At 34.6% G+C, this 22,234-nt stretch overlaps 1 protein-coding gene across 2 annotated transcripts in view; it reads left to right on the top strand.

The window, feature by feature from the left end:
- The window catches only part of LOC106457936 (paired box protein Pax-6-like), a 104,587-nt gene that overhangs the window by 43,909 nt on the left and 38,444 nt on the right, over positions 1-22,234 (top strand). For both annotated transcript variants that reach the window (XM_022384028.1, XM_022384029.1), the window contains exon 2: positions 14,031-14,691. In XM_022384028.1, the coding sequence (XP_022239736.1) occupies positions 14,400-14,691 (292 nt within the window). In that variant the 5' untranslated portion in view covers positions 14,031-14,399. The remainder of the gene's footprint in view (positions 1-14,030; positions 14,692-22,234) is intronic.

A 22,234-nucleotide genomic window follows, 5' to 3' on the forward strand; every position in this document is an offset into this window, starting at 1 on the left:
TAACAAAATATGTTGGTGTTCACTATAGAACAATGTAAGTACCCGATTAACAAAACCTGTTGGTGTTCACTACAGAACAATGTAAGTACCCAATTAACAAAACGTGTCGGTGTTCACTACAGAACAATGTAAGTAACGTTTAACAAAACCTGTTGGTGTTCACTACAGAACAATATAAGTACCGATTAAAAAACCTGTTGGTGTTCACTACAGAACAATATAACTACCGATTAAAAAAAAACTTGTTGGTGTTCACTACAGAACAATATAAGTACCGGTTAACAAAACAAGGAATTAATAGTAACAAAATAAATAGTGAAGAGGGTATGAGACATCTTTACGGAAACAATAGTGACAAAATAAATAGTGAAGAAGATACGAGACATCTTTACGGAAACAATATTGACAAAATAAATAGTGAAGAAGATACGAGACATCTTTACGGAAACAATATTGACAAAATAAATAGTGAAGAAGATATGAGACATCTTTATGGAAACAATATTGACAAAATAAATAGTGAAGAAGAGACGAGACATCTTTACGGAAACAATAGTGACAAAATAAATAGTGAAGAAGACATGAGACATCTTTACGGAAACAATATTGACAAAATAAATAGTGAAGAAGATATGAGACATCTTTACGGAAACAATAGTGACAAAATAAATAGCTAGTTAGCAAGTAGCCACAGTGACATTCTCTTGTTAAGGCACTAAAGATAATCAGTATTAATTATTGGTGGATGTTGATATTTTCCCCATCTGTCGTGTAATTAGTTACCAAAGAATGACGAATATAGTAATGATGATGACCCTAACAAAATAAATAGATAGTTAATAAAGAACATCAATATCCTCCCCTTTCTCCTCGACAGTTTTTCAAATAGAAATAAGTATTCAGAAATGATCTAATTAAAACTGCTTGAACAAAACACTACATCGTGCTATGAAGCTAATTCCTATTTGAAATCTATTTTATGTATTCGGCTTCCTCTAGAAATACAAACAGAAATGAATCACAAAGTCCTACTATGTTTCACTATTACCACGTCTAATACAAATATTTTGCAAATTTTAGTATAAATTACCATTTTGTCCTCTCATTTCCCCCCAATACTATGGATAAAATAGATAGAGTGTATATACGTCATTTATGTTCGTTCTTTGCAGGACTAGATTCTTGAGGTTATTTTCCTCTTCTCATGAACAGTAATTATAGCTTACAAAGCAATATTTAGAAGTGCTTTATAATAGGTATTTGGAACCTGAGATCCAAGTTAAAGGTGTGTTACAGTAAATGGCTTCTTTTTATCGTTCTTCATGGCGTTCACGCCTCCAGTTCTAAGAAAAATTATCTATAGAACTTTTTTTTCCTTTTGCGTTTTTCATTCGCGCTAGATAGAGGTTGTGTTTAGAATAATCCCTAATCTAATGCAAAAACAGAGTTTGAGATATAAATATATTCAAATGTGCTGATTATATAAATAGATTATGTATTTTTGATTTGTAGTAAAACAAAAGTTTGAAACTTAGCTTAACAATTATGAGAATTAAAAACAATTACAATGGTTTAAGTAAACACCTGGTACAACTTATATTTAAAATGTTGAAACGCTCAACTACTAGTTCACTGCCAAATCATCCATCTTTCTTGACCGATAATTGCATAATTTTATATAAACTACTTTATTCAAGTATCTATTGATCAATCCAAGTGTCACAAGTTTTAGGCATGTAACTTTTCCATAAAGTATTGTGTATTTCTCTGCAAAATAATTTATTACTAACACTAATTAGAAACAAAACCTTCGGAAATTTCTTGTTCACATCAACAACACAACTAGATAGACACATGATTGGTTTGTACCCACAGGAACAGCACGAGGTAGCTAGATACATGATTGGTTTATACCCACAGGAACAACACGAGGTAGCTAGACACATGATTGGTTTGTACCCACAGGAACAGCACGAGGTAGCTAGACACATGATTGGTTTGTACCCACAGGAACAGCACGAGGTAGCTAGACGCATGATTGGTTTGTACCACAGGAACATCACGAGGTAGCTAGACACATGATTGGTTTGTACCCTCAGGAACAGCACGAGGTAGCTAGACACATGATTGGTTTGTACCCTCAGGAACAACACGAGGTAGCTATACACATGATTGGTTTTTACCATCAGGAACAGCACGAGGTAGCTAGAAACTTGATTGGTTTGTACACACAGGAACAACACGAGGTAGTTAGACACATGATTGGTTTGTACCCTCAGGAACAGCACGAGGTAGCTATACACATGATTGGTTTTTACCCTCAGGAACAACACGAGGTAGTTAGAAAATTGATTGGTTTGTACACACAGGAACAGCATGAGACACGTAAATGGTTCGCGTCCTTTCTGTTTGTTTGCCACTTTAACAAGCTACAACATAAGTGAAAATATAGTCATGACTTAAGACTTTACAAATAATAAACGAAATAACATAAAATATCAAACAAATGTGTTTATTTGTTTTAGGCTTAGCTAACTTAGTCACACGTAAAGAAAACTGTTTTAGTTAGGTGTCCTTCCCTTCCACGAAACACCAGTGAAACTAACAAACAAAGCTAACTGCCTATAATTACAAGCAAATCGACGCTCTTCCTCGTAGTATTAACCACCTACTCATGGAGCTGCAAATGGAAGTTTTATTTTATATATTTTCTTATACAAATGTCATGAAAGGCGTGATCAACCCAATACAATAAGATATAAAAGAAAAAAATACTCGAAAATGATCTCTTCCTTTCTCCATTCCTAAAGTTCCCTGTAATTATCTTTTATAATGTCCAGCAGTTACTCGTGCTATTATGTAGATCAAATCTGGAATAAATAACGAGTGCAAGCATGTACATTTTAGTACGTCTATTTCACAACAGAAATAAACCTATTACCCCATCAATAGCTTTCTCATATTAGTTGGGTAATGTGGGTATGATTGATTGTCATTTGTATGTCCATATCTCGAACTGAAATAATGTGTTGATGAAATAAATATTGCAGATGCTGTTTGTTTCCTCTCCCCACTCGATAATAAGTTTTTGAAATATATTTCACTACAAAGTTCGGGCGTGACCCAGTGGTTATGGTGAAGGACAGTGAATCTGAGGGTCAATGCCTCGCGTCCCGTTAATGCAAGATCACGCTCCATACTTTGGGGCAGGGAGTGTCTTATAAAAGTGGACAAAACCCACTGTTAGATTAAAGCAGGCCATGAGTTGATGGTGAGTGCTTTCCCTCTACTATGTTAGTTCAAAATTAGGGACAGATACCCCATGTGTAGCTTTGTGCTTAATTACAAACAAACTGTTAATTAACAAACCACTTTCCCTCTGGTCTGTTAGTTCAAAATTAGGGACAGATACCCCATGTGTAGCTTTGTGCTTAATTACAAACAAACTGTTAATTAACAAACTACTTTCCCTCTGGTCTGTTAGTTCAAAATTAGGGACAGATACCCCATGTGTAGCTTTTTGCTTGATGTCAAACAAACAAAAGCAAACTTTCATTACAAAAAATTATACCAGAAGAAGGTTGACGTTTTTTTATGAAATCACTTTTGTAGTTTACAATTAACTTACAGAGAAAATAGCTTAAAAAATCAAAACGTGTTTATGTTATCTTGTTGGGTTTTATCTATACCAAATGTACAAACAACGGTATTAAACATAATTTTGTTTTATATAATCCTACTAGATCTAGCGATCATAAAAGTAGGGTTACAAACATGTAACTGGTGTGTTTTAGTTATTAGATCTGGTGTGCGAGGCAGAATGGTTACAAACATCTGCTATAATGGTGTAAACGCTTTATGCTAGCGTTGCGTTGTTGTAATCTATGCAATATACAAGACAATAGTATTTGGTCTACGGATTTTTTTAAAACATCGTTCTTTATTTGATCCCATGGGATTTGCCAAGAAGAATGGTGTATAATAGTATTTAGGGACCGAATAAAGAATGGGGTATTTAAAACAAAACCCTTGTCATATGACAATTAACTAAAACATATAGATGATATATTTCAATTAATAGGTGTAATGTATACGACATTAGAGTTCGAAACATGTGATTGATCTACTTTAATAATTAGATCTCGTCAGTAATAAAGTAAAACTACAAACATGTGATTGACTTGATTTAAACGGCAGATCTAATGTAAAAGGCAGTATTTACAAACACGTACTTAAGATATTTTATTTATAGGCCTAATGTACAAACCCGCTTGGATTTTATTTTGGGAGGAACATATATCAAAGCTGATATTTTAGATAAAGTATAAAGGAGAGGGTAACTAAACTGATATAAAAGAATGACACTCAGGTTGGTGATAGAGGCGAGTTAGTTCAAATCGAAAGATAAAATGCATAAGGAAAGTAACCAAGGTAACAGGTCAGTTATGGAGGAATGAATGCCCAGACTGATAACGGAGAGTTAATGCCCAGACTTAAGGTAGAGATCCAGTAAATACAATTAAAGGATAAAAGAATTAACCAAACTATGGGAAAATATACATCCAAACTGAAAACGTAAAGGTGGAATGGGTTATGGGTATATAGGCTAAAGGTTGAAGTGAGGGTATAAAACCTTAAAGAGAGTTTAAATGTGTGAAGGTTTAGAGAAAGATGTATACCCAAAATAAGGAGTTAATGGTGGGAGGATTAGAAAACCGGGTTATATGGTATTTCGTCATATATATGTGCAATACATCTAAGATACGGGTTCAAAAGTGGTCAGTAATAGATGTTAAGTAATAGATTTTTAAGGAAACAAGAATCGAGAAATATCTAATTTTTATACTTTAGAACTAAAGAGTAGATTTCATATCACAACTGTATATAGGAACTGAAAACAAAAGGATGGAGGAAAATAATAATAAAGTTGGATTGCCAATTCAATCAAGGTCATTATACCAGCTGATAGTCAAATCTTAAAGTTAGGGGCATATCAGGAGCGGTAAAACAAGAATTCAAAGCCAAACTTCAAGGTTTACAGGCTTATTAGAAACGGACAAATCTAATGAAGAACTAGGGCTACGGCTGGTGTGAATAACCTTTCTGAAAGCTTACGAGTATATAAAAGACAGTGTGGGTAAGTTACATTAACAAACTCTTTACAGAAGTACTAAATAATTTAAGTTTCAATTAATTGTTGAGATCAAAATAATATTTAAATCAATAGTTAGGAACTTTCCATCCAACTAATGTCTGCCTCAGTGGTTTTAATTATATCCTGTTATATGATACTAAGTGAGTTATTTCATGAAATGATTCTTTTATATTCTGATGAGTGTTTACTCATGTATAATTGTTTGTTTGTAGTTAAGCACAAAGCTGCACAATGGGCCATCTGTGCTCTGCCCACTACGGGTATATCAAAACCCAGTTTCTAACGTTGTAAGTCTGCAGACATTCCGCTGTGCCACTGGGGGGGCTTTATGTATAATTCTTCTCTGCTAGTTGTTTGATGATTAATCACATTTTATAAGCACAACTTGCATTCATTACGTGGTGGTGTCCATACATTTTTTATCAATTGAATATGTTGTTCACAGCGAATTCTCCACCATTCGATTACAAAATTCACTACGAATAGGCTTGTTAATGAAGTTGGTAGAAATAGCAAAGAGAATGAAAATCCCAAGGACTATATATAACATAGTGAAAATTGTGGGAAGAGGAAAATTAGCATGCAAAACCACCTAAAAAGCGTCTTAATACATTAGAACTGATACCACCGTTGCCAAAGTTACAAGATGGTTGTCTAGCCTTCATGAACGATTCGGGTTTATTGTATAGTGGAAATGTTAAACTTCGCAAAGTGCATAGTAAAACAAGTGTGAACTGAAGACACCAGTACCGTAGAACACCTCCCGTATACTATAAGACTCAAAAGAAATATGAATACATCAGGATCAAGATAAACCTACAGCAGCATTTCTATAAATTATGGAGAATGAAACCGTTGTTCATACTATCCTCTTCTCCGACATACCCGTTAAATGACCTACCTAACTGCGCATTCATGGACTTCTGTGGATTTAGTTTGCTTAACTGTGGTCATGGAATAAAGTGGAAAGTTTACTATGTATAATCTCAGACTGACCTTCGGAGAAGCTTGTTACAATGAGAATTTCATAATCGGACAATAGTAAGCAATTTTGACGGTCAGACTGGGCACGATCGAGGTCAGCGCGGAACCTGGAACTTATAATCATGAAGTGCGGTCAACCTTTCATGACTATGTTTCACATTGTAACGAGAATTGTAATTAATTCTGCTCTTTTGTTGTATAGATGGACACTTGTTGGTTTATATAATGATCCTTTTATAATATAAAAGTTGTTTTTATATGATTGTCCTGTGTGACAGTAGAGGTGTGTATTTTTTATTATATGGCCGTATCATGTTGTTCTATAGGCGCGTTTTAATTTGCTTTATCTTCGATAGAAATAATTTTCTTTAGCAATCTCACGTATATGAAATGTTTGACCCCACCATGCTGATAATCTTACCCTCTTGTCTGTGTGTGTGTGTTTATTTTCCAGTACTTATCATACATACGTGTTTATAGACAGAATAATTACTTTCGTAAAGATGATACAACAAAATTGTCTTTAGTAGCTCAGTGTTCAACCTTGGTGTTTTATAACACAAAAAGTCGAGATTCGATTCCTGCAGTGGGCACAGTGCGGTAAGCATTAGTATATTTTTGTTTTTTACTCCAGCTGTTTATTGAATGAATTCAGGGGGAAAGTATTGCTTTCTGTTTACTCTAAACTTGATGTACCAGTTTCAGGACATTAACTTCTCCATAATTCCAACTTTCAGACTTTTTCTCATTCCACTGATTTCATTGAAACAAAAGACAAAGGAATGACTATCAAAATTTTTCAAAATGTTTAAAAATATTAAAAAATTTAGCAACCAAAAGATGTAGGTAAGGCTAAACCTGAGTTAAACAACAACGTTCACACTTGTACATTCTAACAAATGCAAAATCAATATACAAAGAATATTAATTGCAATTAGGATGTGTGTCTTATCAACTATATATAAGAAATCCTATTCAGTTATAAAGTGCTTGTTCAGCATAAATAAATAACATATTTTATCGTTCTTCAAGTATTACACAGAAACAATATAAATGTAATCTAACATGTGAAATGACCTTCCGTTGAGTGCCTACTTTACAAGTATTTCTTCAACTCAAAACACTCACCACGCAAGATAGAAACAAATATCATCTTTAAGGGTCATTTCATGGTTTCTAGTTATAAACCTTGTGCTATAACAAATACTTCTTCGTTTCGGTATACTTATAGTTTTATTTTTTTTATTATTGCCTCATTAGAGCGAATTGCCTTGAGTTTGAATGTGTTAAGGTTTTGAACCATGGAAATGGGCGTATTAAGTATTTTAAACTAGAAAACTAAATAAAACTATGTATTTGTGGGGAATTGTATACATTTGAATCACGAAATTGGTAAACACTTTGACGTTAAGTTTTCTAAAAAGTGAATGAACTAAAATACAGAGGTCGCTCCAGAGGTCTTCAATATGTATTAAAGAAACTTATATTGTAAATGACAAAACTGTTTCAATTTATTACACACAAAAAAGAGAACATAATAAAGCACTTAATTTAGATTAAAACATTAAGTGACGTCTGTGAAAAGGGATGTGCAAAAGATGGTTTATATTTCTGAAATGAAACAAAGAAAATGATATCCAGTTTCAAATCAGTCATTGTGGAATTGTGTTTAAATTACAAGTTGTTTTTTTTTCTCTTCACCTTTTCCTTATGTTTTGAGGTGAAAAGACACCTGCTCATCCACCCCCTGCTATTCTCCCCTCTTCACTATTATCTTTACCCTAACCTTATGAACGGTTTTTTTTTCTCTTGTTAAACATATGTTCTTACCTGGCTGAACAGAATACGGCACACCACGATACACACACACGTCCCAACGGAAACCGTAATAACTAAAGAAAAAAAAAATAGCTGTTGAGCTAAATATCATGGAACTGCCAAGTTCAAGTATTGTATATACATAGGACAAATTCGTACCAGAAGTGTTCCGAAATATGCATGCTCAAAGAAGCAGAACCTCTCAATTCTCGAACAGCTGCAACATATCTTTTGTTCCTTCTTATAATTTCTCGATTAAGAAATTTGTAAGTTTTATTGATGAAGTGTTTGTTGTACATATTGGTAAAGAAACAGCGCATTTCTCCTTCTTTCCTTGAACATTTTTTATGGATATTTAATCTGTTTGTTTGTTTGTAATTAAGCACAAAGCTACACAATCGGCTATCTGTGCTCTGCCCACCACGGGTATCGAAACCCAGATTCTAGCGTTGTAAGTCCGCAGACATACCGCTGGGGGGCAATATCTAATCCATCTTAACTTCAAACATAACTTTTAAGAACAGAAAATTATTATTTTGATCGAACAATGCATTGCAATAAATAGGTAGAAAGTGGAACTGATTAAAATTAGTAAGTGGAATAGAACGCTTTATAATTTTAATAAAATTATCACTTACGCCATATTTCTTCATTCTTTGAAGTGAGAAAATTAGATTCTATATCAGAACACAAAAATGAAATAATAGAATATAAATGCAACTCATTTTACTTGCTCAGGGAAAAATTTATTGTATTCAGGTTTGTTATGAATTTGCGCAAAGCTACACGAGGGCTATCTGCCCTAGCCGTCTTTAATTTAGCAGTGTAAGACTAGAGGGAAGGCAGCTAATCATCACCACCCACCGCCAACTCTTGGGCTACTCTTTTACCAACGAATAGTGGGATTGACCGTCACTTTATAACGCTGTTCTCGTGGAGTAATAGGTAGTAAAACAAGTCACTGTTCTCATGGAGTAATAGGTAGTAAAGTAAGTCACTGTTCTCGTGGAGTGTAGGTAGTAAAGTAAGTCGCTGTTCTAGTGGAGCAATAGGTAGTAAAGTAAGTCATTGTTCTCGTGGAGCAATGGGTAGTAAAGTAAGTCGCTATTCTTGTGGAGTAAAGTATATTAAAGTAAGTCGCTGTTCTTGTGGAGTAATAGGTAGTAAAGTAAGTCACTGTTCGTGTGGAGTAATAGGTAGTAAAACAAGTCGCTGTTCTCGTGGAGTAATAGGTAGTAAAGTAAGTCGCTGTTTTCGTGGAGTAATAGGTAGTAAAGCAAGTCGCTGTTCTCGTGGAGTAATTTGTAGTAAAACAAGTCGCTGTTCTCATGGAGTAATAGGTAGTAAAGTAAGTCGCTGTTCTCATGGAGTAATAGATTAGTAAAGTAATCGCTGTTCTCGTGGAGTAATTGGTAGTAAAACAAGTCGCTGTTCTCATGGAGTAATAGGTAGTAAAGTAAGTCGCTGTTCTCATGGAATAATAGGTAGTAAAGCAAGTCACTGTTCTCATGGAGTAATAGGTAGTAAAGCAAGTCGCTGTTCTCGTGGAGTAATTGGTAGTAAAACAAGTCGCTGTTCTTGTGGAACAATAGGTAGTAAAGTAAGTCGCTATTCTCGTGGAGCAATAGGTAGTAAAGTAAGTCGCTGTTCTCGTGGAGCAGTAGACAATTGGCTTTTCTTGTATTTCACTCTTAATTGGTCTGTTTTCTATCTAGAATATTAGTCTCTAAGTCTGTTTAAATTTTGATATATTGCAGTGTCAGGTAGTTCTTGTATTTTATTACATGAAATTTTGGAATCTTTCTACAATGTCATTTTCTTTGTACTATATTCCTAATGACTGGTCTATGAACTACATCTTAACATATAGCGAAATGAACCAACTTTCCCACCAGACCGCCATGTTACGAGAGATGTATAGTTCAACAATTTCACATGAGCATCGAATATGTTATGGTATCAAAATGTCAATGTCTGTGTACATTTAGACTATTCAACTAAACAACCCTTGTTTTGTGTTCAGCTAGGCATGATTATTGTTGTATTCATATCATTTTCTAATGGAATCGCTCTGTGATTCCATCTACATTTCCTGTTGTTTCTTTCTACAAAGCAGGAAAATTTTAATCTTTCAACCGGAAATTCAAAAACTACTTCCTTTGTTTCCTAACAAAGAAAAATTGTACATAACACCAACTTCTGGAAAAAGAAACAGACGGTAAAAAATACATTTCATTAATAATCCATTTCCTACATTTGCAATTGGGCAAGGAACAGCTAGCAATTTTGCATCCCGAATAGTCCACTGGCAGCATGGACAGGATGAAGATAAAAAAAATCTAATCGTATCAGCTCTGCTGATGAAGCGCGTTCAGCCAATAAACACCCGTTCATGGTTTCGACCACCTATAATTTTGAAAATAAGCCTAACGACAATCCATAGTGGACTGTTGATAACAATTCACCATCAGTGTCCATGACGCATACCATTGTTAGAATGCTTCAAGCGCATGCGCACTCACTGATTACTTATTACCAGGTGGGACCGCCCAGTACGCAAGATAAAATACTACTTTTCAAATAGAGCAACAGACACAATGCTAACAGCTTTTATGCAAATAATAATGACTGAAGCATTAGTATCTTATATGTAGTATGCGAATATGTAAATTCTGGATGTTATTATCGTCTTAAGCTGATTATTAAATTTTAACTTCAATACATCATTGTCTAATAATCATGCAACTGTAATAAAACATAAGCAGATTAAAAATATAGATAAACTATTTGACATAAAGATACATTAAATGTAGAAAATAATTGCTTTAGAAATGTTCGCTTATTTACTTAATCAACTTTTACCAGACAATTTTACGAAATATGCAAGTGAATCATTAAAATAAGAATAAAAGAAACTAACAGTAACAATATTTATGTGTTCAGAATATCAACCGAGATCCATGGTTTGCGGACCGTTGCTGCAATAAGATACGCTTCGCACTTTGGAGCCATGGGTGAATTATAAAAGTGGCAGTCAAATCCCACTGTTCAATTACAGTAGCTCATGAGTTGGCATTGGGGCTGTTGACTAAGTGCCTTTAATGTGTCAGTTTAAAATTAGTGTCAACTACGTGCATAGAATTCTTGGTACAGCTTGAATAATTCTGAAAGAAGCACATCGTGCTGTACGGCCTGCCACTGACCAAATGGACTGACTTGACCTCGGGCCTATTAAGAAGGAAAGATGTAACTTATCTCTTGCGACGTCTCCTTTATAGGAATATCAAACATTTTACAACTCTGATTCGATGACGAGGAACCCATTTGGAGACTAATAATGATTGGAGACGGCTTGAATGGGTAATGAAGAAAAATGTTAATATAAATTTCACATAACAGCAAATGTACAACGTTTCGACAACTATCTGCAGCATACTCACATCCATACAGGCTGAAGTTACTATAGGACTACTTACGTATAGTACGGAACTATGTGTACTTACTAACAGTAACAGTTGGAACTAGTAGTTTGGTCCTGTAAGACCCAATAATGTCCTGTCTTACAGGACTTACTTTTAGAACTTTATCAAACTAACTTTAAAACAACAATATCTACTAACAGTGTGAAATATACATATTTTTTATCTATATTTTATCCAAAAGTTTCGAAATGGCCCTTCTAATACTTCATTTTTCGGCTCCATTGTTGTAGATTAAATGTTACTGAAGTAATTTAGAATTCGAAAGGTAAAAAGCAGATAACCCATATGTTGTTTAATATAACAAATCATTTATATTCACTGATTATATGTGGATATCTTTTACCACACTGAACTTGTTTGCTCGGATTACTTGACTCATTCAGATGGACAGCTTAAAGACGGAGATAAGGACAACACATCCAAAAGACAAAGCTGTGAATATCTAGCAGAAAAATGTGTCTTATTTCGAAACATTGAGCGTATTGATCTTGACAGTAACGTTTTATGAAGGCTCTTATGAATTATACATATTTATTCATTTATTGTTATTTATTTTTTTTCTTTTAAGTGGATACAAAGTGTTCTTGTTAAAACATTTTTCCCTCACATATTTTCGGGTTCTTTTTCGATCTTATTGTGTTCTTAATTATTATCCTAAAATCTTATTCATACATGATTTAAATACAAATACTAATATTACAGTTCACCTGCTTAATCTTATTACCATCACAACTGTTGTTATTTATATAAAAAAAATATCATATACTGTCTTAACCACTACTGTATCTGTCGTATCCTAGTTGGCCTGATGAGACCTGGTACTGGTTGAAAAGCCTCGTCGGCACTGGATGTGGCGGATGTAATGTGGTTGACATAATATATTCTTATCTTCTTTCACTTGTGGGCACTTAGAATTAAGATCTGGTTCGTATGAATGTTTGAAGATCGCCGCGTCATTCAAGTCACGATTTGTTTTCTTCAAGATAGTGAAACTTGTAAATTATAAAAAGGGTTTAACGAACTACACTCGTCTGTAAAAAAAAAAAAATAAGACTGCTTTTTTTTCGAGGGGGGGAGTGATTTCATCATTAACCCTTTAAAGACCGTGCATAAAAGCCAGCGATAGTTTGTTAGCACATACGTTATAATTTTCAACTTAATAGTTTATTGCTCATAAAGTGTTTAAAACGTGAATCGAATGGATAGACTTAGATTTATTAAGTAGTCACGTTTTCAATTAATTTCAGACCGTTAAAGTAACTTTAATTATAATTTTTGAATTAAGAGCAAGTCTACACAAATGATGATTCAATGTATTCTAATCATTAAAGCTTGTTAATGTTTCTTAACATTCATCTGACAATTATGATTACTTTACCATTTCTGGTATCCAGATTTATAACAATAAATATTCCTAGTTAATATTTCTTAACATTCATTTTACAATTATGATTACTTTACCATTTCTGGTATCAAAGATTTATAGCAATAAGTACCCTTAATTAATATTTTAGAACATTCATCCTCTGATTATGATTACGTCACTATTTCTGGCATTCAGATTTATAACACTAAGTATTCCTAGTTAATACTTTACAACAGTCATCCTGTGGTTATGGTTATATTACCAACCATTTTTAAACAAGAGTATAAATGACATTTTTTCTCCACAAAAAGTTAATGGACTACTGGTGGGCTCTTTTAAATTCACAAACAAAAGACAGTTAGCCTAATGAGAACATAATTTACTTTTCTACTGAAAATTACTATTATTGGCATGATACTACAGTAAATCAATTTTTTTAAAGTTCAGCTTTGTTATGATATTGCCCTTTTTTTATCACATCTGCTAATATTTGTTTATCTATACAAGTTCAGATCATTGCATTATATTACCCTGTTAAATGAAATGACATTTTACAAGTTCAGAATACAAGTTCAGATCATTGCATTATATTACCCTGTTAAATGAAATGACATTCAGCATACAAGTTCAGATCATTGCATTATATTACCCTGTTAAATGAAATGACATATTGCAAATTGTTTTTACTGGGTATACGTCACCATAAGACAGTACAAAATCTGATATTTATATCTTTGGATAATATTTACATTTTAAACGTCATATTTCTTGGGAATCACCTGAGTTGTGTTTTATTAGCTTAGCGATTGACGAGAAATTTAAACTTGTTTTATAATATACAGAGATATTAAAGATAATAGCATTACAAGAAATTATTATCACGTTTCACTTTCGAACTGACGTGACTGATCCCGTTTTCATGTGATAACTTGGCTGAAGTAAGATATTTACGTACCCGTTACTCGCTAGCTGTCGCACCGAGTTGTATCCTCTACGAGAGTGAATCAGTAATTCGAAATGTTTAATCTACAGGCGGCTGGGCTTTTCTGGGTAGCGAGGTCGCCACACAGTCGTAGTTTATTATTATTATTGTCGCTGCTGAACGCACGCGGTAAAAAAATTTGGCTGAAAAGTTAATGTTTTCGCCTGAGGCAGAGAGTGCAGAGCACGAGCCCTAACAGCTACTGGTTTTCTCGCTATACTCTCGTTCTCTGTTTTTTGACAGGTGGAGCCGAAGAGACTCAGTCAAGCGTTCGACCAGACGCCTTGAGGTTGGGTGCGACAAAAGCCAATGAAAACCACACTCGACTTAATCATATTATGAAGGTTAATGAGCCATCGTGTTGAGACGAGAGATAGGGAGATTTGCACTAGCCACAAGTTAACATATACACCTGTCTAATGATCGGGCACTAGGGTCACTGACTGAGCCTTCTTCAGGACAACACCTGTTCTCGGTAAACCACTCCGTTGGCTGATATTTTAACGTTGACCGAACTCTACTTGTCTACCTCTGTGTTGAGCCTATGTCGACTTGTTACAAACCACGCCAGTTTTCCTGAATCACCATCCCCGCCTTCGACCGACAACTTTAATGGACTTGAGCGTTCCGAAGCGTTCCATATCGCCACCTGCGGTGCCACCACCACATCCATTGGCACCGTCTCTCCGAACCAGCATCGCTCTTCCATTTCTCTCTTCTGCCGGCACGTCTACCTTGACTTCAGTCTCCGTGCCCGGCATGGTACACTTCCCTCACGTTCCGGCTCTAACAGCGGTTTCTCCCCAAAGACCTGCGAATATCTCCCCGACCGCAGCTTACGGTTCTTGTGAACCAGCACCACCGGCTTTCTCCTGTAACGTCACGGCATCGCCATTAATGTCAGGTAGGAATATATCTAGTACTACAATATAAATGGTTCTTTAATCTTTAACAAATGCTTCCGAGTTCATATCGTTCTAACAAATCATATCACTAACAAGTAATGTATTTGTCTAGCAACCTAAAACAATACAAATTTTTAACACTCATCTTATAAGGTAAGAAAACACTATAATTTCTGTGATGTATGCGATATGGATTGACTAAGTTAAGATTACTTTTCATTACGTTATTTGTAATTATTCCTGATAAAATCCTCATTTGTTTTAAGAACTCCTTGGATACTTGTACACTGTTCAGTGATCGTAGAGTACTCGGAGATTTGATATACTGATAACTAAACAAGAGTTGTATGGCTTTCAGAGTTTAAAAAGTATATCTCAGTACACAAGAGTTGTATGGCTTTCAGAGTTTAGAAAATATAACTCAGTACACAAGAGTTGTAGAGCTTTCAGTTTAGAAAGTATATCCAAGAACACAGGATTTCTTAGGCTTTCAGAGTTTAGAAAGTATGTCCAAGTACACAAAAGTTGTATGGCTTTCAGAGTTTAGAAAGTATATCCAAGTACACAATAGTTGTATGGCTTTCAGAGTTTAGAAAGTATGTCCAAGTACACAAAAGTTGTATGGCTTTCAGCATTTATATATCAACTGTTTTGATAGGGTTCTTCATATTGATGCAGTATTAATGAAAACAGGCAAGTTAAAAGTTAAGAAAAATTAATCTAACGTGCATGAAATTTGTTGAGTTTGAGATGGGACAAAATATACTTTAAAACCAAGAGTGCCTTACATGTTGTTAAGATAAGTCTTGTGCTATTTAATAATTATTTATGACAGAATAAGTTATTTGTTCATTTTTTTTTGTTATTTAACAATTATGTGAAACAGAATAATCCAGGTGGTTATTCTGTCTGGTGAATAATACCGCTCTGTTTTCACGGACCAATTATTTATATAACATCTACTCTTTCTTCTTTTAATTCCTGAATACAAAACAGGAGAAAGTAATATGTGGGCGTTTTTTCTCTAACAAAAAAGAGGAAAAGTAATAAGTAGGCATTTTGTCAGTAACAAAAACAGAAGAAAGTAATAAGTAGGCATTTTGTCAGTAACAAAAACAGGAGAAGGTAATAAGTAGGCATTTTGTCAGTAACAAAAACAGGAGAAGGTAATAAGTAGGCATTTTGTCAGTAATAAAAACAGGAGAAGGTAATATGTGGCCATTTTCTCAACAAATATAGATGAACTGATTACCTTTATTTGAAGAACCCAGTTTTCTCTTATATTTATAGTTCTGATTCTTTATATCATGAAAAACTATTTTGATGTTCTGAGTATATATTTTGTTGAATATCATTCCATTGTTTTTTAGATACACTCTATTACATTGTTATATAACATGAAACGTGTAGTGAGTTAATAGTTTTTCTGCGATGGACAGCAGAATGAGTGACTTGAGGAGAACTCAATTGCACCATTCCCTAAGTAGGAGGTTTACCTAAGGTAAAGATGCTGGGTTGAAAGCAACGATTTATTTCACACAGGGACGTTCAAAGGAGCGTCACAGATGTTATCAGAGTTTTTAATCTGTTAACAATTGAAACGACTCACAGGCTATCTTTAACATCCTACACTTTGAGTGCATTATTGTTTTTTCTGTAATGCAAGTGTTACACTGAATGCGTGACACCAGAATGTATCAGTTTATGCAAGAGTTTTAGACTCATCGCCTGAAAGCATAAACACCTCTAAAGGCAATAGTTTTACACTCGACGCCTGATAGTAGAATATACAACTCAAGGCAATAGTTTTACACTCGACGCCTGATAGTAGAATATACAACTCAAGGCAAGGGTTTTATACTCGATGCCTGATAGTAGAAGATACAACTCAAGGCAATAGTTTTACACTCGACGCCTGATAGTAGAGGATATAACTGAAGGCAAGGGTTTTACACTCGACGCCTGACAGTAGAATATACAACTCAAGGCTAGGGTTTTATACTCGATGCCTGATATTAGAATATACAACTCAAGGCAATAGTTTTACACTCGACGCCTGATAGTAAAGGATACAACTGAAGGCAAGAGTTTTACATTCGACGCCTGATATTAGAATATACAACTCAAGGTAATAGTTTTACACTCGACGCCTGATAGTAGAAGATACAACTCAAGGCAAGGGTTTTATACTCGATGCCTGATAGTAGAAGATACAACTCAAGGCAATAGTTTTACACTCGACGCCTGATAGTAGAGGATACAACTGAAGGCAAGGGTTTTACACTCGACGCCTGATAGTAGAATATGCAACTCAATGCAATAGTTTTACACTTGACGCCTGATAGTAAAGGATACAAGTCAAGGCAATAGTTTTACACTCGACGCCTGATAGTAAAGGATACAACTCAAGGCAAGGGTTTTATACTCGACGCCTGATAGTAGAAGATACAACTCAAGGCAATAGTTTTACACTCGACGCCTGATAGTAGAAGATACAACTCAAGGCAATAGTTTTACACTCGACGCCTGATAGTAGAATATACAACTCAAGGCAAGGGTTTTACACTTGACGCCTGATAGTATAATATACAACTCAAGGCAATAGTTTTACACTTGACGCCTGATAGTAAAGGATACAACTGAAGGCAAGGGTTTTACACTCGACGCCTGATAGTAGAATATACAAGTCAAGGCAATAGTTTTACACTCGACGCCTGACAGTAGAATATACAACTCAAGGCAATAGTTTTACACTCGACGCCTGATAGTAAAGGATACAAGTCAAGGCAATAGTTTTACACTTGACGCCTGATAGTAAAGGATACAACTCAAGGCAATAGTTTTACACTTGACGCCTGATAGTAAAGGATACAAGTCAAGGCAATAGTTTTACACTTGACGCATGATAGTAAAGGATACAACTGAAGGCAAGGGTTTTACACTCGACGCCTGATAGTATAATATACAACTCAAGCTAACTTTGCATAAGAATTTGTTACTTCTTAAGGAATCGCTGCCAAGCCGATAAAAAATGAATAACAATGATTTCTCAAATCGATGAATTCGATAACAACGAAACAAATAAAACGTAACACGTGTCATTGTAATGTTTTCTTAAATCCTGAGTTTTTCCTAAGTGTTAATGTACCTTTGTGGTATTAAAAGTATTTAAAGTTTTCATTGGGTACTGATCGTTTTGAGGCAGAAGAATATTTGTCCACAAGTATGTCATTCCTTTACCTTTTTCACCATATTCTTAGGTTTAACAAAATACGTAGTTAGGTACTCTAAACTAAAGTAGCATTGTTTCGGTATGTACGTATTACAAAGTGACCATCTGAAAGAGCGTCAGGTGCTTCACAATACTTCAACTTACTACTTATAATAATGAGCAAACAGGTTTTCAGTTTGCCATCCTTTGCTGGTGAGAGTTTTCATCGGTAGTTCTATTAAATGCTACCAAAGTCTATATTTTAAACTTAGAGAGTTCTGATTTGATCAATTGCATAAGTGATCTTAAATAAAAGGGTTTTCATACCCATATTTTCTATCTAAATGTGCAGCTATTAATTATAAGAATACATACAAAAAGACCTTTTTAGCTATATACAACTAATAAGCTTAAGACGATGACTTGGCATAATTCCCACGTCATAAATAACCGTGATATTTCAAGCTCAACCTCAAATTAAGGTCTATGTTGTTAATAATTGATTAGGTAAAGTGACTTGCAAATTACTCTGCATTAAGCATTGGGTAAGACTTTATTGTGACTTAATCTGTTGGCATATTTAGGGCGTCTCCGTTTATTGACAGTTAGTACCGGGCTACACTGAAACAGATCTATCAGAAGCTTAAGTTGCTGTACGTAGAGAGAAACGGTTAACTTACTCGTTAATGGCTTTCGCTTTTCAAGGAATCACTTTATGTAATATGTATAAGTAAGGTTGCTGATCGAAACATTCATTTTTCTCACGATTTGAATTCAATGTGTATGGTAAGTCCAAAGTGTTCGTTGTTTCACTATGTAGTTGTGTTCATATGTTTTACCTGTCCAACTCTGTATCTGTTTGTCTATATTTCACCTATCGTATAGGTTCATGGGATTAGCCCCCTGTTCCTAATATTGAACTCTGTGGCTGTATGTCTATGTTTTTATCTATCTCCTGTTCCTAATGTCGAACTCTGTATCAGTATGTGTTTGTTTTACTTATTGTCCAGATTCATGGGACTAGCCCTCCCGTTTGTAATACTGAAATCTATATCACTATGTGTTTGTTTTACTTATTGTCCAGATTCATGGGACTAGCCTTCCCGTTTCTAATACTGAACTCTGTATCTGTATTCTATGTGTTTACCTATCGTACAGGTTCATTGGACTAGCCCTTCTGTTCCTAATATTTAACTCTGTATCTGTATATCTATGTTTTTACCTGTCGTCCAGGTTCATGGGACTAACCCTCCTGCTCCTAATGCCAAACTCTGTATCAGTATGTTTTACTTATTGTAGAGGTTCATGGGACTAGCTCTCCTGTTTCTAATATTGAACTGTGTATCTGTATTCTATGTGTTTACCTATCGTACAGGTTCATGAAACTAGACCTCCTGTTCCTAATATTGAACCCTGTATCTGTATATCTATGTTTTTACCTGTCATACAGGTTCATGGGACTAACCCTCCTACTCCTAATGTCAAACTTTGTATCAGTATGTTTTACTTATTGTAGAGGTTCATGGGACTAGCTCTCCTGTTTCTAATATTGAACTGTGTATCTGTATTCTATGTGTTTACCTATCGTACAGGTTCATGAAACTAGCCCTCCTGTTCCTAATATTGAACTCTGTATCTGTATGTCATGTTTTTACCTATCGTACAGGTTCATGGGACAAGCCCTCCTGTTCCTAATACTGAACTCTGTGTCTGTATATCTATGTGTTACTTAGCTCCTAATGTAGAACTCTGTATCTGTATGTCATGTTTTTACCTATCGTAAAGGTTCATGGGATTAGCCTTCCTGTTTCTAATATTGAACTCTGTATCTGCATGTCTATGTTTTACTTATCGTCCAGGTTCATGGGACTAGCTCTCCTGTTTCTAATATTGAAATCTGTGTTTCTATGTCTATATTTTTACCTATCGTCCAGGTTCATGGGACTAGCCCTCCTGTTCCTAATGTCGAACTCTGTCTGTATGTCTAAGCTTTATTTAGTTCCTAATGTCGAACTCTGTATCTGTATGTCCATGTTTTATCTAACGTCCAGGTTCGTGGAAATAGTTCTCTTGTTCCTATATTTTACTTATTCCAGGTTCCTGTTTCTTAAGCCTCCATGTTTCTTCAATGTGCCGAGTTGATAGTTACCAGTATTTCTCATGCACTTTAGCTCTTATACTTACAATGTGTTTGTGCTATATTAGTACAAAACGAATCCCGTTCATTTTACTACCTGCTATATGAGAAGTTTTCTCCTTAGTAGAAAGGAGATTTTTTTATATCTGTACTTACTCATACCGTTTTTAGTTTACTTACGATGGAAAAATAGTTATCTCGTACTTTAATAAAATTATTGGCGTTCGTTAGTAATGGTGTTTTATAATGTTAAATGTAAATATTTTAATTTGAAATATTCTGAACGAACGGCCCCCCAGTGGCGCAGCGGTATGTCTGCGGACTTAGAACGCTAGAATCCGGGTTTCGATACCCGTAGTGGGCAGAGCACAGATAGCCCATTGTGTAGCTTTGTGCTTAACTGCAAACAAACATCTTAATGAACGTATTAGTCTTAAAAAAACAGGCAAACGTCTTTTTTTATCATATTTGTAAACTATAGTCACTGTATCAAAATATATTGCTTGACATCCTCAATGCCATTTAGTTTTAGATTTCGAAGTTTTGTGCTGACAGTTCTTTTTTTTTGTTCTTTTAAATAAAGTGGTTTGTATCTTTAGACAACTATTACCTATCTATGACACTGTCAAGTTCTTTGTTGTGACTGTATTTTAAAATCACTGGATTTAAAGATCTCGTTCCAGCACGTTAGCTCCAGAAAAGGTGTTACTTTTACTATTACTTTTGTCAACAAAGTTTTATTATTGAAACATCATCAGCTTGTATCTTAGGTCATGCACACATTAACTTACACTCCAGTTTTGGACATAAGCAGGGGTTTTTGTTTGAGTTCTCGCATTTCGAGCAAATAGATTAGAATTGTAGTTAAAAATCATATCAGTTACACTTGGCTCGATTAAAAGGTTTAAAATACTAAGTATACATTCTACTAGTCATTTCTAAATTCGTAATAACTTTCGTTAGATTTTCTACAATGAGTAACAAGTTCGTGAGAACAAATACGTTTTATATAATAACTTATTCAATTGAAGCGTCGTGAGAACAAATATGTTTCATATAGTAATATATTCAATTGATGCGTCGTGAGAACAAATACGTTTCATATAGTAATATATTCAATTGATGCGTCGTGAGAACAAATACGTTTCATATAGTAATATATTCAATTGATGCGTCGTGAGAACAAACATGTTTCATATAGTAACTTATTCAATTGAAGCGTCGTGAGAACAAACATGTTTCGTATAGTAACTTATTCAATTGATGCGTCGTGAGAATAAATACGTTTCATATAATAACTTATTCAATTGATGCGTCGTGAGAACAAATATGTTTCATATAGTAACTTATTCAATTGGTGCGTCTCAACAGGACTAATAACATAATTGTCTATCTTTTTCTTGTCTGGACCAAAGGCACTGAAAAAATCTTTAATCCATTAAAGCAAATAAGGAAATTGACGTCAAGTAAATCGACAATAGCTTCGACCATTCTTTCTAAAATATTAAGAGATTCTTCTTTGAAGTGTTCGAGAACTTTACCGAATCTAAAGATCAAACGGAACCTTATCTCGTTCAACTTTCTCATTCCATCTTTTAGTCACGTTCCTGTTCTAGATATCTGAGTGACCCTGCAGAATAGTTCGTTTAGTAACTAAAAAGACAAAGCAAACGAATGAAACAATTATGCAGTCAACATTTAAGAAAAGGAAAAGTATTACAGGAAGCTAAGATTTCCTTCAACACAAAAAACAACAAAAAAATCTTGTGTCAGATAATGGGTATTGTGTTGCCGTAATAGTAACACAAACTGATCCTGATATTTTGAAAAAATGGGTGAAGTCTGGGGTGTTATATATTAGACATCACAATGAAATACTGTTGATGATATCTGATGAACGGTATTGAGGGTCCTATATGTTAGTCAGGTTGTTCTTTCCACTGATGTATATAATTGCTATGATTATAAATAAAAATCACATTTTTCAATGGCCTGTTACGTGGGAAGAGATCTTAGTATACTGCTTATATGGATTAATATATTCATTATTTTTCAAAGTTATTGACACGGCTCATGTTTCATACATTAGCTTTTAAAGTAGAAGATATTATAATGTAAGTGTAAAAACCTGAATTAGTGTGGAAAATAGTATAATGTAAGGGTAAAAACGTGAACTGAAGCGGAAGATAGTATA

This window comes from Limulus polyphemus, unplaced genomic scaffold (genome assembly GCF_000517525.1).
Source record: "Limulus polyphemus unplaced genomic scaffold, Limulus_polyphemus-2.1.2 Scaffold394, whole genome shotgun sequence".
NCBI lineage: Eukaryota > Metazoa > Arthropoda > Merostomata > Xiphosura > Limulidae > Limulus > Limulus polyphemus.